The sequence below is a fragment of the Quercus suber genome, unplaced genomic scaffold, assembly GCF_002906115.3.
Source record: "Quercus suber isolate HL8 unplaced genomic scaffold, Cork oak 2.0 scaffold_41, whole genome shotgun sequence".
NCBI lineage: Eukaryota > Viridiplantae > Streptophyta > Magnoliopsida > Fagales > Fagaceae > Quercus > Quercus suber.
In genome coordinates this window covers 1,780,603-1,795,340 of record NW_027069506.1, presented here as the reverse complement: position 1 = coordinate 1,795,340, position 14,738 = coordinate 1,780,603, and the positions used below count along the sequence as shown (strand labels likewise).

At 32.6% G+C, this 14,738-nt stretch overlaps 1 protein-coding gene across 1 annotated transcript; it reads left to right on the top strand.

Annotated features, from left to right (window-relative positions):
• Positions 1 to 6,285: 6,285 nt before the first annotated feature.
• Positions 6,286 to 7,241, top strand: LOC136066637 (nicotinate N-methyltransferase 1-like). Its single transcript, XM_065771290.1, has one exon. The coding sequence runs from the start codon at positions 6,445 to 6,447 to the stop codon at positions 7,198 to 7,200; it is 756 nt and encodes a 251-aa protein (XP_065627362.1). The 5' UTR covers positions 6,286 to 6,444; the 3' UTR covers positions 7,201 to 7,241.
• The last annotated feature ends 7,497 nt before the right edge of the window (positions 7,242 to 14,738 follow it).

The window sequence follows — 14,738 nt, the reverse complement described above, 5'->3', positions numbered from 1 at the left end:
TCAACTTTTGTTATTTCTAAGTTTTTTCCATTTTTATATCCTACCAAATCTTTTAGTAAGAAACACTGTCAATTTTTATGCATTTGCTCTTAATGATAGTTTTTTATCATCAAACTAAGATACTAATCGGTTTCTATTATAGACGGAGATTGAACTTAAAATCTCTTATTCAACAATTATAGACTTTACCAGTTGAGTTAATCAGAACTCACTAATAAAACTTGTAATACATGTAGCATTACTCCATCTTATATTGTTGGTAATCTACTTTATTTTGAGATATCCCAAAAATAAAATATAGTAATGTTTTAAAAAGTCAATAAATATACTATTGACATATATCCAAATATTTCAACCAAAAAAAAAAAAAAGACATTTCCAAATATAACATGATTTAAAAAGTCAAATAATCTATATACCTAAAGATTAAACTAATAATGAAAGAAATTATGAAAACTTGAATGATATTCTTTCAAAGACAATGCAATAAATGAAGTTATTTATAAGGTTGGAATTCTAAACGAGTGGTTTTAAGACTTTAAACTATTTCATAATTCTAACATGACAAATTGTGGGTGATTGTTTAGCACTTACATATGAGCCCATGAAATTGTGTAATAAATTAATGACCTTACTTATAAGGTTGGATTTCTAATTATAACTAATGAAGTGAGATAAACAAAGTATATATAAAATTCTCACTCTTATCAACACCGTAAATTGTAGAAAATCTTGATTTTTTTTTTTTTTTTTTGAGAAAATAAAAAATACTTGATATATATATATATATATTGATATGTTGTTCTTGATAGTTGATATGCTTAGGTAAGCATTTAAGTACGTAATCTAGCTCAGTGCATTATATAGTACATAGACTGTAATCTAAAAAATTGCGTTTAGTATTATGTTAAAATTTTGTTGTTAAGAAAATAATTATACTAAATGTAATTGCGGTTGGCTTTTAGTCAATGTAGAATTTTGTAGGAAATATTTCTACAAGGCAAAATGACTAGCAAGAGAGAGTCATCTAATGGGGTCTAGTTACCTCACATGGTCTAGTCATATGACATGGTTGACCAAGCAACTATTTGATCAATAAACGGCCGATTGGCTGGTGCGAGTCACTCATGTATTACCCAACCAACACCAGATGTTCGATACTTGAGATAGACGAATGACCAACGACACTTAGTTCCCTAGCCTTTGCCTGTCCTCTACTCCACAATCTCCAAATGGAAAGAACTTGTATACCACATTTGAGTATCCTCCTACAAATCCGTAACTACTAAGTATGGTAAGTTGAACCCGAAGTTCTCAGGCCATTAACTACCCTGAATGTACGTTCATAATTTCCTAACTCTCATATTTTTAGAGTTATTGGAGATTGGTGCGAGTTTTTTACTTAACTTTTGGATAGTCTTTGACCGGCACTGGGTACAATGGTGCTCTCTATAGGTGTTTAACTCTATAGGTCTTTTGAGTACGAGTTTGGATGTTGGCTCATTGACGATCTTACGCATCATCATAATTCATTTTTGCCAATAACAATGTGATGGTTCCAAATTTTTTTAATTGATATTCAATTGTTCATGCAAAGTCTTATTTCAAATACATATAGTTTCATTGTTACACATTCATATATCTCTATTTAAATATTAAAATACATATAAATAAGTATAAAAGCAATACACATACACAAAGCAACTTCTAATTACACAAATCTACAATTTCTAATACCAATTTAAATTAACTTAATTTTACTTAGATAATTTTGTTCATAAAAAATTTTTAACATAAAAGAAATATACCATGTAACAATTTCCCCTAATTCTTTAAAAAAGAATTGAGCTAGTTTTAATGAAGTGGTCCAAGTTTTAACAAATGCTCTACCACTTTTCCACAATTAAAACATAATCCAATAACCAAAACGTGAAGGGTAATTCTAACCTGGACAATTATGGTTTTGAGAGAGAGAGAGAGAGAGAGAGAGAGAGAGAGAGAGAGCTTTACAACGTAATGTGCTCCTAGCCTTGTTAAAAATTAATTGATTTCTTATTTCTTTTTTTTTTTTTTTGAGCTAAGAAGATAGGATTTCTTATTTCTTCCAATTACACAATTTTATTATGCAAACCTTAATATTGGTAAAACAAGTTGAATTCTCCTTTTGTTTTATAAATTATTTAGATCCGTTTGGTGGTGTAAAGTTGTGATTTTCAACTAGCCTTTGTTGGCTTTAATTCCGTGCCAAATTTGGTTATAATTTAGTCAATCCTTTCCCTGTATTTATGTGGGTTTAATTGTAAGGGATGAGTGTGACAGATTGGTGAAGAATCAAGCATGCAATGAAGATCAGTGCAGTTTCATGATTAGCTCTCGAGAAGGCCACGTGTGAATCACATGATTAGAAGCTGAAGAGTCATACCAGTCTCTCATTTCTTGAGCACTTCGTGAGAAAGGCCATCTAGCGAGGTATCCGCAAAACTTTCTGTTTGGCAATAATAAAGAGTGTTTTTCTAAATTCTTTACATACACTATATATACCCTCATTACCCAAGAAATTGTAAAGAGTATTTTCTATAGAGAAAACCTTAGCAAAACATTTGAGAGTTGAAGATTGTCATACCCACAATCATTTACACAAATTCTCTTGGTTTTCTTCTACTCCTACCTCTTCATCTTCATATCTTTGAGAGGTTCTTAGCCTAAACACTTACCTTATCCATTTCGAGTGTTGAGAGAAGTTTTGGTGCCTTTGAGAAGTATTGGAAGAAGTCATTGAGTGGTGGATACAATTGAGTTGAATTGCGGGATCCAGATAACTAGTGAAGACAAGACTCCAAGAAATCCGCTGGTAGCAGGAGTTTGGAGGGCTCAAGTACATTCGGTAGATTAGTCCTGGAGGGTTTTTTTGATATTCGTGTACTCTAACTTATTCACTAGTAGATCGATTTCAGATTGGAGGGCCCTCGCTGAGTACTTCGGTTTTCTCTTCGATAACACGTCTTGGTGTTATCTTGTATTTGCATCTCTCTTCCCTATTCTTTAAACTTTACATTTATTGCTTATTGTACTTACTTATGACTTAGAGTAGTGTTACCGGATTATTGCACATGCTTTACTTTTGTTCCAAACTTAGATAAGTTAAAGTAAAAGCAATTAAGCCGTAATTTAAAATTAGGGGTTTAAACAAGTATTAGCATTTTCACACTAATTGAGCTTTCAGGTGGAAATCTAGTTTCTCTATCAAAATTTCAAGACCTTAACTTTATAGTCATAATACGTTTCTACAGATGTTTTAATTTTCTTAAAGGCTTAAAATACCTCAAATATTTATTTTAAAAAAGAGAACCATGTTTTCTAACTAAAATTATCGATGTTGTGAAGCAAACAGTTATTCTTATCAAGTAATGAGAGCTCAATTAAAATAAAATTTAGAAATCAATATCGATTTTTTCTATGCTTTAGCTTAAAAAAAAAAAAGAAAAAAAAAAGAAGGTATTCAACTCACTGTTTGGTTGTTAGTGGAAATGAGAGGTGGGGTTAAATATAATAAGAGAAATTTTTTTTTTTTTTAAAACTTACACTTTATATCCGGTTTTAGGTCCCTTGATTCTAGGAATAACATGATCCTAAAAAGTGGAAACCATTGATAAAACTTCCAATTTCACATAAAATTTGTTTATAAATAAATTCAACAACCATTGAATAGATGATATAGAAAAAAAAAAATTTGTTCAAAGAGTTAAATTTTCTTAAAGTGACAAAATTGTTAGGTTTTATTTTTGGTTCGCAATTCGTGAACAAGACATGTCTTGTTAGTAATTTTAATGGTTTTTTTTTTTTTTTTTTTATTAAAATTAGGGGTTTAAACAAGTATTAGCATTTTCACACTAATTGAGCTTTCAGGTGGAAATCTAGTTTCTCTATCAAAATTTCAAGACCTTAACTTTATAGTCATAATACGTTTCTACAGATGTTTTAATTTTCTTAAAGGCTTAAAATACCTCAAATATTTATTTTAAAAAAGAGAACCATGTTTTCTAACTAAAATTATCGATGTTGTGAAGCAAACAGTTATTCTTATCAAGTAATGAGAGCTCAATTAAAATAAAATTTAGAAATCAATATCGATTTTTTCTATGCTTTAGCTTAAAAAAAAAAAAGAAAAAAAAAAGAAGGTATTCAACTCACTGTTTGGTTGTTAGTGGAAATGAGAGGTGGGGTTAAATATAATAAGAGAAATTTTTTTTTTTTTTAAAACTTACACTTTATATCCGGTTTTAGGTCCCTTGATTCTAGGAATAACATGATCCTAAAAAGTGGAAACCATTGATAAAACTTCCAATTTCACATAAAATTTGTTTATAAATAAATTCAACAACCATTGAATAGATGATATAGAAAAAAAAAATTTGTTCAAAGAGTTAAATTTTCTTAAAGTGACAAAATTGTTAGGTTTTATTTTTGGTTCGCAATTCGTGAACAAGACATGTCTTGTTAGTAATTTTAATGGTTTTTTTTTTTTTTTTTTTTGAAGACAAGACATTTGCCAGATTCTGCATTTAAGTATGTTTGCCAACTTTTGATAGTTAGTCAATCAATTGAGACTGTTAGAGCATTCGCAGCAGTGGAGCTAAAAATTTAGCTTTTTAGCTCCACTAAAAGTTACTTTATCTATTATACCTACACACCTGCTGCAGCAGTATATCTATTTTAACTATCAACACAATATAATAATATAAACATCATAATAAAATAATATACTCCTACAATAAAATAATATATCTCACAACTCAAAAAACCTACCAGTACCGACCACAATCTCCTCTACAATCAGCCACAGCCACCACTTCCACCACCACCACCACCACCACCACCAATACAGACACAACCAAACCCACAAACAAAATAAATCCCCAAACAACCATCATAGTCATCAATCCACCACCACAGCCACCAAGCCCACAGGAAAAAAAAAAAAAAAAATCAAACATCATTCCCGGTGGATCGACGGCATGGATTGATGTGGATCGATGTGGATCGACGGCGTGGGTCTGGCGGTGAGGATCGACGGCGTGGGTCTGGCAGCGAGGATCGACGGCGTGGGTCTGGGTCTGGCGGCGAGGATCGACGGTGGTGTGAGTCTGGGTCTGGCGGCGAGGATCGACGGTGGCGTGAGATGAGATGAGATGAGATGATGCGATCGGCGGCGTGAGGCTGCATGAGGCGATCGGCGGCGTGAGATGAGATGAGGGATCGGCGGCGTGAGGCGATCGGCGATGAGAGAGTGACTGAGAGAGACAGATGAGAGAGTTTTGAGAGAGAGATGAAAGAGTGACTGAGAGAGATGAGGGATGAGAGAGATTTGTTATTATTTTATTTAACCGGCTGATTAAAAAAATAATTTTTTTTTTTTGCTTCAGCTACAGTACACATCTATATATAGATGTGTACTGTAGCTGAACATCTAAAATATTTAGATTTGCCACCACTGCTGCAGCGTGAGTTTTGTGTTTGTGTAGCTAAATTTTAGCAATATAGCAATATGGCTCCACTGCTGCAAGTGCTCTAACAAGGTTAAAATCACTTATTTTGAGGTGAGGGGAGGGGGGTGGGGGGATTTCCTTTTATCAAGAATTTCTATTATTCCAAACTTCAAAAAATATTTTTCAAAAAATATGTTTCATCAATACCTTAACATTAACATTTCTAATGAGAACGTTTATAATTTAAATCCTCTCTCATGTTATATATATATATATATATAATTTTGGACAAGTACATAAAATAAAGAGATTTAAGTCCATGATAATCATGGAACCTATCTTTATCTCAAAAGAAAATGTAAAATAAATACAGTGCGTAGTGCGTACCCAATATCTTTCTGTGTGGCACCCAACCCCTCCCAGAGATGGGTTTTAGACTTTTAGTTCCTTCATGGGATAGTTCTACATAAAAAAATAATAATAATAATAAAAACACCAACAAGAACAACTCTTCCCACAAAAATAAATCAAGAAATGCATACTTGTCTTTTTGCCATTACTTGTCTTTTTTTTTTTTTTTTTTTCTTAGAAGGAGTGTGTGTTTTAACTTTGTATTGGTTTCTGGTGATAATTCTTTGCTAAAAATTAAAAATATTGTAATAAAATAATTTATAAATATATAAATAGTATACTTTAATAAAATAATTTGTAATTTAGCTTTTTTTTTTCAAGTAAAGTACTTGCAGAGCCAGACGCAACAGGCTCGTCTGTGGACGCAATACAAACGTGTACTAAAACTTGTGGAAATTATTGCAACTTAGAGCAGAAGCACGTCTTCTAGTTCCACCTACTTCCTTATAAAAGCCAGAAACTGAACTCGTGAACTTTGTTACTTCACAATCTCTCTCACACACACAGTGACACAGAGACCAGAAAGAGAGACTAAAACAGAAGTATTATGGAGAACGAGAGCACAGAGAATCGGAACCAAGCTAGGATAGCCATAATGGAACTAGCCCACATGATCAGCGTACCCATGTCCCTAAACGCTGTCGTACGCCTCAACGTCGCCGATGCCATCTGGCAAGGTGGGTCCAACTCACCTCTCTCAGCCTCTCAGATCCTGACACGTGTCCTCCCCGGGGGTCACCAAGGGGACCCGGAGAATCTCCAGCGCATCCTCCGCATGCTCACCAGCTACGGTGTGTTCGCGGAGCACGTTAGCAAAACCCCAGACTCCGACACCTCGGAGAGACAGTATTCTCTGACCGAGGTTGGGAAAACTCTTGTCACGGACAGCGAGGGATTATCCTATGCTTCGTACGTGCTACAGCACCATCAGGACGAGCTGATGAGAGCGTGGCCATTGGTCCACGAGGCTGTGGTGGACCCCACTTTGGAGCCCTTTGTGAAAGTCAACGGTGAGCCAGCGTACTCGTACTATGGGAAAAGGCCGGAGATGAACGGTTTGATGGTGAAAGCTATGTCCGGTGCATCTGTTCCGTTCATGAAGGCATTTTTGGACGTTTATGATGGGTTTGATGGAGTGACAACACTGGTTGATGTGGGTGGGAGTGCAGGAGATTGCTTGAGGATGATATTGAAGAAGCATCCTCATGTTAAGGAGGGGATCAACTTTGATTTGCCGGAGGTCGTTGCCAAAGCACCCATTATTCCCGGTAGGATTTTGCTCTTTCTTTACTTGTTTTATTGATTCAATTGCTTTTTTTAAAAAAAAAAATTCTCTCTCTCTCTCTCTCTCTCTCTCTCTCTCTCTCTCTCTCTCTCTCTCTCTCTCTCTCTCTCTCTCTACGTTGAAATCTTAAAATCTTATCATTTGTTTTTTGGAAAATGAAAAGATTGGACTTTATTATGTTTAGGGCTGTTCAGATTGATCCAGTAACCTGACCCCATCCGAAGAACTGACCGGATCCGACCCGAATCTGGCCGACCCGATTGCTCCGGCTGGTGTTCACCACCAAAAAATCGATTCCGGCGGATTGGTTTCGGTTTTCCTCTCCTAAAACCCAAAAAACTTGAACCGACCAAAAGATTTCCAGATTTCGACCAAAAATTCCATATCCCAGCCAAAAATTCTAGGATCGGGCGATAATTTTCTAGAATCCGGTGAAGAAACCCAGATTTCAGCAATATTTCTCTTAGATCCGGTGAGATTTTGACTGGATCTGGCGAAATCTCATCAAATCCGGTGAGATTTTCGCTGAATATGGCGAAATATCACCGAATTTAAGGGAAATATCGCTGGAATCTGGAAAACGATTACCAGAATCTGGGTTTCTTCTCTGGATCTATGCTTTTTTCACCGTTTTCTCGCCATCTTCTCAGATCTAAGACTCCGACTGACCCACTCACCACCCATTGATGGTCTAAACCGCCCGACCCGATTATTCCAATGGGTTGGTTCCAGGTTGGGCACAAACCCGACCCGGATCGACCTGTGGACAGCCCTAATTATGTTAGCAACCATTTTTTTTTTAAAAAAAATTGAATTTCAACATATGACGGCCACTTCTAATAATTGTGTTTTTTATTATCAGACCAAGACATTAATCTAATCGTTTTTTGGTATTAATAGAAATTGAATCTCAAATCTCTTACTATGTTAACAATAGCTTAAATATAAGTAATTTCATAATTGTTGAATCGGTTGGCTTTAGTCTTGGACACAATTTACATTCATAGACCTTATTGATTTTTCTTATCACTCAAACAATCCACTAATTGTAAAAATATTTTATGAAATTGTGTTCTAAATAGATATCAAAATTATGATAATGAAACATTTATAAGGAAAAAGTTTAGCTCCAGTTTTAACACCATCTTTTTCAATCTCATTAGATGTGGTGATTGAAAAGAGCATTTATATCTAGTTTTAGGTCACTTGACTTTTTTAGTAAGTTGTATAATTTGTTTAAATAATATACATGGATATTTTTATAAATAATTGCATATTAAGTTAAAGGAGATAGCTTAAAATCAATATAGAGCTAAATTTTGTCCAAATTTAATTGAATTATTTCTAAATGAATTGGTAGGATTATAGGGTTTTAATTGTGGAGTTAGTTTAAGAATTTTAAGAGGATATTAATTTAGAGTTTGAAATCTATTGAGTCTGTTAGTGATGGTTTTTTTTAATCATTAATTCATTAATTAAAATATAAATGACCTTTTCAAGTCTCTTGTTCGTTTGGTCATTATTTTAATAGAAACTCACTTAATTATATATAAATTATTAATTCAAATCAAGTGGTACGGTGGTGATGCTGAGTTACATAAAATATAATTTAATATTAAAAGTACACGTACATAACGTGATAGCCATATTATTATAAATCTTTTAAATAATGATATAATTTAAGTCATTATATTTTATGAATCCGGTTAATGTGTGTCTTTATATAATTTAAGTTATTATATTAACAAATTTATTTTTAGAAAAGTTTTATTGAGAATTAAAAAAATTGGCAAAACTTTTTTAATTTTCGATAATTTTTTTCAAAATTAGTTTACTATTGTGTGGGCACCCATTAGTAAAATTCATATTTTATTATTGAATTTTATCACATTCAACGAAGTGTCACCAAACATTGAATCTGTTTTATAGGCTAATTCGAACAGTCGTCTATAATAAAAGTTCTTTGTATTTTTTCTCAAATAATTTATTATTGATTTTTATCACATAGTCTGAATGAAAGAAGTGTCACCAATGACCAAACAATAAATTTGTTTTATAGGCTAATTTGAACAGTCGTCGTTAATAAAAGTTCTTTGTATTTCTTCTCAAAAAAAAAAAAAAAAAATTAAACTCCTCGATAAGTGGTGCAGTTGCTCTTTGTCATTTTTTACTTTCTTTCTTTTATAGATTAACTGGGGGAGATATGTAGAAGTTGACGAGGGTCATTGGTTTGTCTCTGACTAATTTATTTTCTCAATGGACGTTAGAAATATCAAATATGAGCCAAAGTTCAGAAATAGAAAATAAATAAAAGGGAATCTGCACTAGAGGAATTGTTAGCAGATATTTGGTTTGTCTCTGACTAATTTATTTTCTCAATGGACGTTAGAAATATCAAATATGAGCCAAAGTTCAGAAATAGAAAATAAATAAAAGGGAATCTGCACTAGAGGAATTGTTAGCAGATATTCATGCCTAAATATAACTATTAGGATCATGAAAAAACATGGGAAATTAATATATAATGAGTACATAAAATAGGCATTTTATATACATATATATTTACCTATGTATGTTTTTTTTTTTTTTTTTTAATTCTTGTTTACTACTGTACAAACAAAATAATTTGAAAGATACATTTTTTTTTTTTGTTGTAATTAAAAGTATAAAACACATATCACATATTATATTTTATGATTTTATCATACGTCATACTCCAATTTTACTAAAATTTTGTAATTTTATTGGCATTATAATTGATAATTGTGTTAAGTATTTTTTATTATTGATAAGCTTCACACCCAATAAATTTTGAACCCACAACTTCACTTTCCAAAAAATTATTATGGGATAATGAAGTGTCAGTTAAGCTATATATAGTTTATTAATTAGCAAAGTAATATTATTATATACAATATCAATATTTTTTTGATTCCATGGTTTACTATGTTTATATTAAAAATCAATATTATATATTGTAGGGACTCAATTTGAATTGAGTGTTGGGTTTTCAGCCCAACAAGTCCAAACAATACATTTATAGAGAGTGGGCTGACAGGCTTAGGTGCTGGCCGTTGATCACCATGCCCAAACTTATCTTTAAAAATGGCTAAGTATTTTCTTACAAATGAGGGAATGCTCCTCGGCCAAGTTAAATTTTATGGCTATATATATATATGTATATGTGTGTATATACATATATATATATATATATAAATTTTGTTTGTTATAAGAAATATGGATGATAAAGAAAAAAAAAAAAAATTAAACAATTTAAGAGGGCTCGCTATCTCATTAGCTCTGCAAGTGTCTCAATATAACCATAGTTTTTTCATGAAAATTTTCCACTTTGCTCTCCCACAAAAGACACTATTATATGTAATCCAACCATTACATAGTTAAGAGTGTGGTCGTGATGTCCTCGACATATCTTTTTTATTTTTGTATTCATTTTTGTCAAAATGTTTTGACTTTTAAAATATTGAGAGAAATACCTAACTCAATATTAATATGAAGATTGAACCTATTTTTATAATTTGGCTTATAAATAGACTGTGTAGTAAAACTAGGATCAATTCCTAATATTACGCCACTGTATAGTACTAAGAGTTGCGAAATTGTGGAATTGATCGCACGTTGCTCATTATGATATAATTAGACTCATTACACGTGAAAAGTAAGGTTCTTTTTTATTTTAAGTTTAGTGAAATAATGTTTAAAAGTGAGATAGAGATAGTGTCCTAATTTTTAGGATTTTGAAAAAAGTTTGAAAGCCTGAAACTTAGAAACTTCTTTTTTTTTTTTTTTTTTTTAAAAAGTAAATTACCCTTTTAGCTAATTTGTGTTTTTAAATCTAAAATTATTCAACTAAAAGATAGGGGTATTTTAGAGAGTTTAAGAATTTGTGTGAAAATATTTTGGTACGCAAAATAATGAAATCCAAACAGAAAATCTTGTTATTAATGGTATAGATAAACTAGCAAGAGTTCCTCAATTTTGGGGGGAGTAGAACTCTCTAAAACAAGGAGTGGAAAAAAGAAGTGTGACAACTCTTTTTAAAAAAAAAAAAAAAAAACTTACAAAATGTAGATGCTGTGGTCAAAGAACCCAAGAAGATGAATATATCACATTATGAACTTCGAAAGTATTATTTGGTTATCCCAAGAAAGTAAACAACTACTATGAACCTCGATTGTGACTAAATTAGTTCTTTTAAGTTATAATACATATGTGGCAAGCATTTTTTCTTAGCTCATATCAGAGTTGATCAGGTAACTTTGTGTGGGCTAAAAGGTATCGCCAAATAAGAAATATTTATAAAAATTATAATGAAATAATTATAATTTTTGTACTCAACTATTAAAAACTAGGTAATTGTGTATTCTCAGTAAGGTTTATAAAATAAAAATTTCTATTCACACTTTTTTTTTCTAAAGTTTATTTTGACACTCCAAAAAAAAATTTGCATAATTAAAAAAAAAGGAAAATTAGATGTAACTCACCTGTGATTAGGCCAATTTTAATAGTGCTTATCTGTGTTTTGTGGTTTGTCATTTTACGCACTTGTGATACCCTCCACCAAGTCTCCATAACCCACCTCACCTGGTCCCATTCCATTTGTAAACCTCGTTTACTATATAAGCCAACTTTTAGAACAATCTCTTAAGATCCCTATTTCTTGAGAAAATATTTCTCCTAGGACATGAGACAACAAATCCAGCGAATGAGCTACTGAAATCACATTTAGTGATCAAAATAGTGTGAGACAGCTTCTGGTACTAATTTTGAGAAAGAAGATACAAGTTTTGACCACCATTCTCCTTTCACATGGGTAAGTGTGTGTTCTAGGGTTAAAAAACTTGTGGAAAAATTCATATTGATTTTGAGCACAATTTGATGTTTTTGCGTAAGGAATCAAAGATTCACCTTGCACCATATCTTCCTCAAGTGATTTTTACTTGAGTTCCAGTCAGCATTTTTGTTCTAGAGAGAGATGTGCGCTAAGGACCTCTGTGACACTGTCTAACTTTGAGAGGAGTTTTTTTGGCTATTGCTTTTACAATGATATGAGTTCTAATGAATGTATTATTTTGATGAAAAATGTATCAATTGGGTAAAGCATTGATTTGAATAGTATATTATGTGCAGGAAGAGGTAAAGGCTTGCAAGTACTTAAAGTGGTTTAAAGAAAAATGTATTTATCAGTGTGAGACTGAAGTTGCACCACTTGTGATAAAATTTAGAAAGTTGGAGAATGAGACAAGGGCTGCTAGTGATATGGAGAAGCTAGCTTTTGATATGGAAGATAAAGCAAGGGAAAGGAAAATACTATCTAAGAAAAGAGAATAAAATACAAGGTTAAGAGAAATGATTTTCAAAAAAAGAGCAAGACAATATAGAGTTGCATTGGTTGTGTCATGAGTTCTGTTTTTTTTGTGCTTTGTACATTTTGGTAGGTTTGGGGATGTTGGAGTGAAGCCATTGAGGCTGTTATAAAATTTGTTAGTTTATGTAAGTTGTGTCCCGTGGGTACGTACACTATGTAAGTTGTTGTTATTGACTTGAAGACAATTTAATTATAATGATGCTAGTTTGTCTAGATTTTGTAATGAATGCTAGTAGTTGGCAACAATTTGAAATGAAAACGGTTATTTTAAGTGAAAGTGGTATGTTTTAATCACCTAGCCTGGTAACTTGTTGCATTCAAACGCAATTGGCAATTTAGACACAGTTGGCAACTTCTTGTATTGCAAAGGTACACAATTTGAATGTTGCATTCATAGAAGATTCACAAAATAAAATACAAAATTTGAATATGGAAAATGTACTCAATTTGAACAACAATAGCGGCTGTCCACAAAAGAAGATTCATTAGCATTAACAACTGTTTTAGCGTATCATGCACACACAAAAGATCAACTAAAGAGAACTACCTGCCCACAAAATTAGCGATGTGGCCTGAGAGTAGGATACATAGGAACCCAAATTTATTTATATTTATTCTCAAATATGGTCTTTTTTCTTTTTGATTATTTTTTTTTTCAGATCTACCTTTCCAATTTAGTTTTTTCAAATTTTTTCATAAAATAGGTTGGGCCCACAAGTTATTTCTCATGTAGAATTCAATCTGTAATTTTTTATTTCCAGAAAGTTGCGACGTCAAGGTATGGTTTATGGCGCTGATTTTTTAATAACCCGCTTCAAAATCAAGTTATTAACATTTAAAAGTCAATAATCTATCTTTAAAACACCAAATTTTTCAAAATATAATATACTCACTCAATTTTTGCTTATTAGGTCATCCCATTCATGAAAATCTCAAAATTCCAAAACAGATCGTAGGTTACAGTCTTGAAAAAATTAAAGATATTTGAGGGATTTAATACCTTAAGGATGGCTTTGATTGACGTTTGCATCCAATGTAATCAATTAATTATTTATTGTTTTGGTGGCTGAGCAATTTTAGTTTGTAGTCACATCCTAAGACGTACTTAGCAGTTGTTGTTGTTGTTGTCGTCATTGTTTAAAAAAAAAAAAAAAAAAAAAAAAAGAAAACCCACTTTGGTCTGGTTGGCAATTTTAAATCAACAGAGGAAGTCTATCATGAAATACAAAAGGAGGAGAAAAAATTTTGAGTTTGTTGCTGGCCTATCAGCAACTCTATTACAATCTCGACGAACATAAGAGAAAAGACAAGATCTAAGCTTTGAGGTAGAGGCACGAGATTCGTCCACCAGATGACCAAAGCGGGTGCAGCTGGTGCAATCCAAACTCAGAATCTCCTTCAAAAACCAACTCCGGCAGTCCTAGTTCGATGCAAAGTTAATAGTTCTATGGCAAGCTAGTGCCTCAACTTCTTCAACAGAGGGAGGCAAAGCAATCCTCTATGACAAATTAAGCTCCTGTTAGAGATATATTAGTCATATTAGCCTAATGTAATAGGTCCAAACTCACTCCTGCTTGTATTAGTAGTTTAGAACTTAGTTGTCTATATATACTTATGTTAAAATTCATTATAATGTAGGTTTTTTGTATTACACTCTTATATAATAAAGATGTAACTCTTAAAGGATTCCTTCGTGGACATAGGTTGACAAGGTTGAACCACATAACCCTCATGTTCTTGGTGTCCTATTCTATGCTTCCTCTTCCGCATTCACTCTAGCATATACAACGTGGTATAATATATTGTATTGCTAATAATATATTTAACATGGTATCAGAGCCAAACTTCATTCTTGGCATCAAACAAAACATCTTTAGCAAGCAAAGAAGAATATCACGTGCACACCACCATCAGAAGTCACACATGCTTCTCTACTGGATCTAGACTCCATGGCATCTTGCTGCGACCGTGGCTCAATGTTGTGTCCAAGATCCATAAACTCAAGCAAAGCCGTTACTTAACTTTTCAAATCTATACAAATTCAAGCTTCGCCTAATGAAACCAGCACGACAGACGTGCTCCACAACCTTTTGCGATAAAAAACCAGAAACTCGGCCCCTAACGACAGCCTCACACGCCACAACACACCGCTAACAACTCCAGAACCTCC

Excerpts from the sequence above, each read along its gene's own strand:
- LOC136066637 (XM_065771290.1), top strand. The coding sequence starts at position 6,445 with ATGGAGAACGAGAGCACAGAGAATCGGAACCAAGCTAGGATAGCCATA.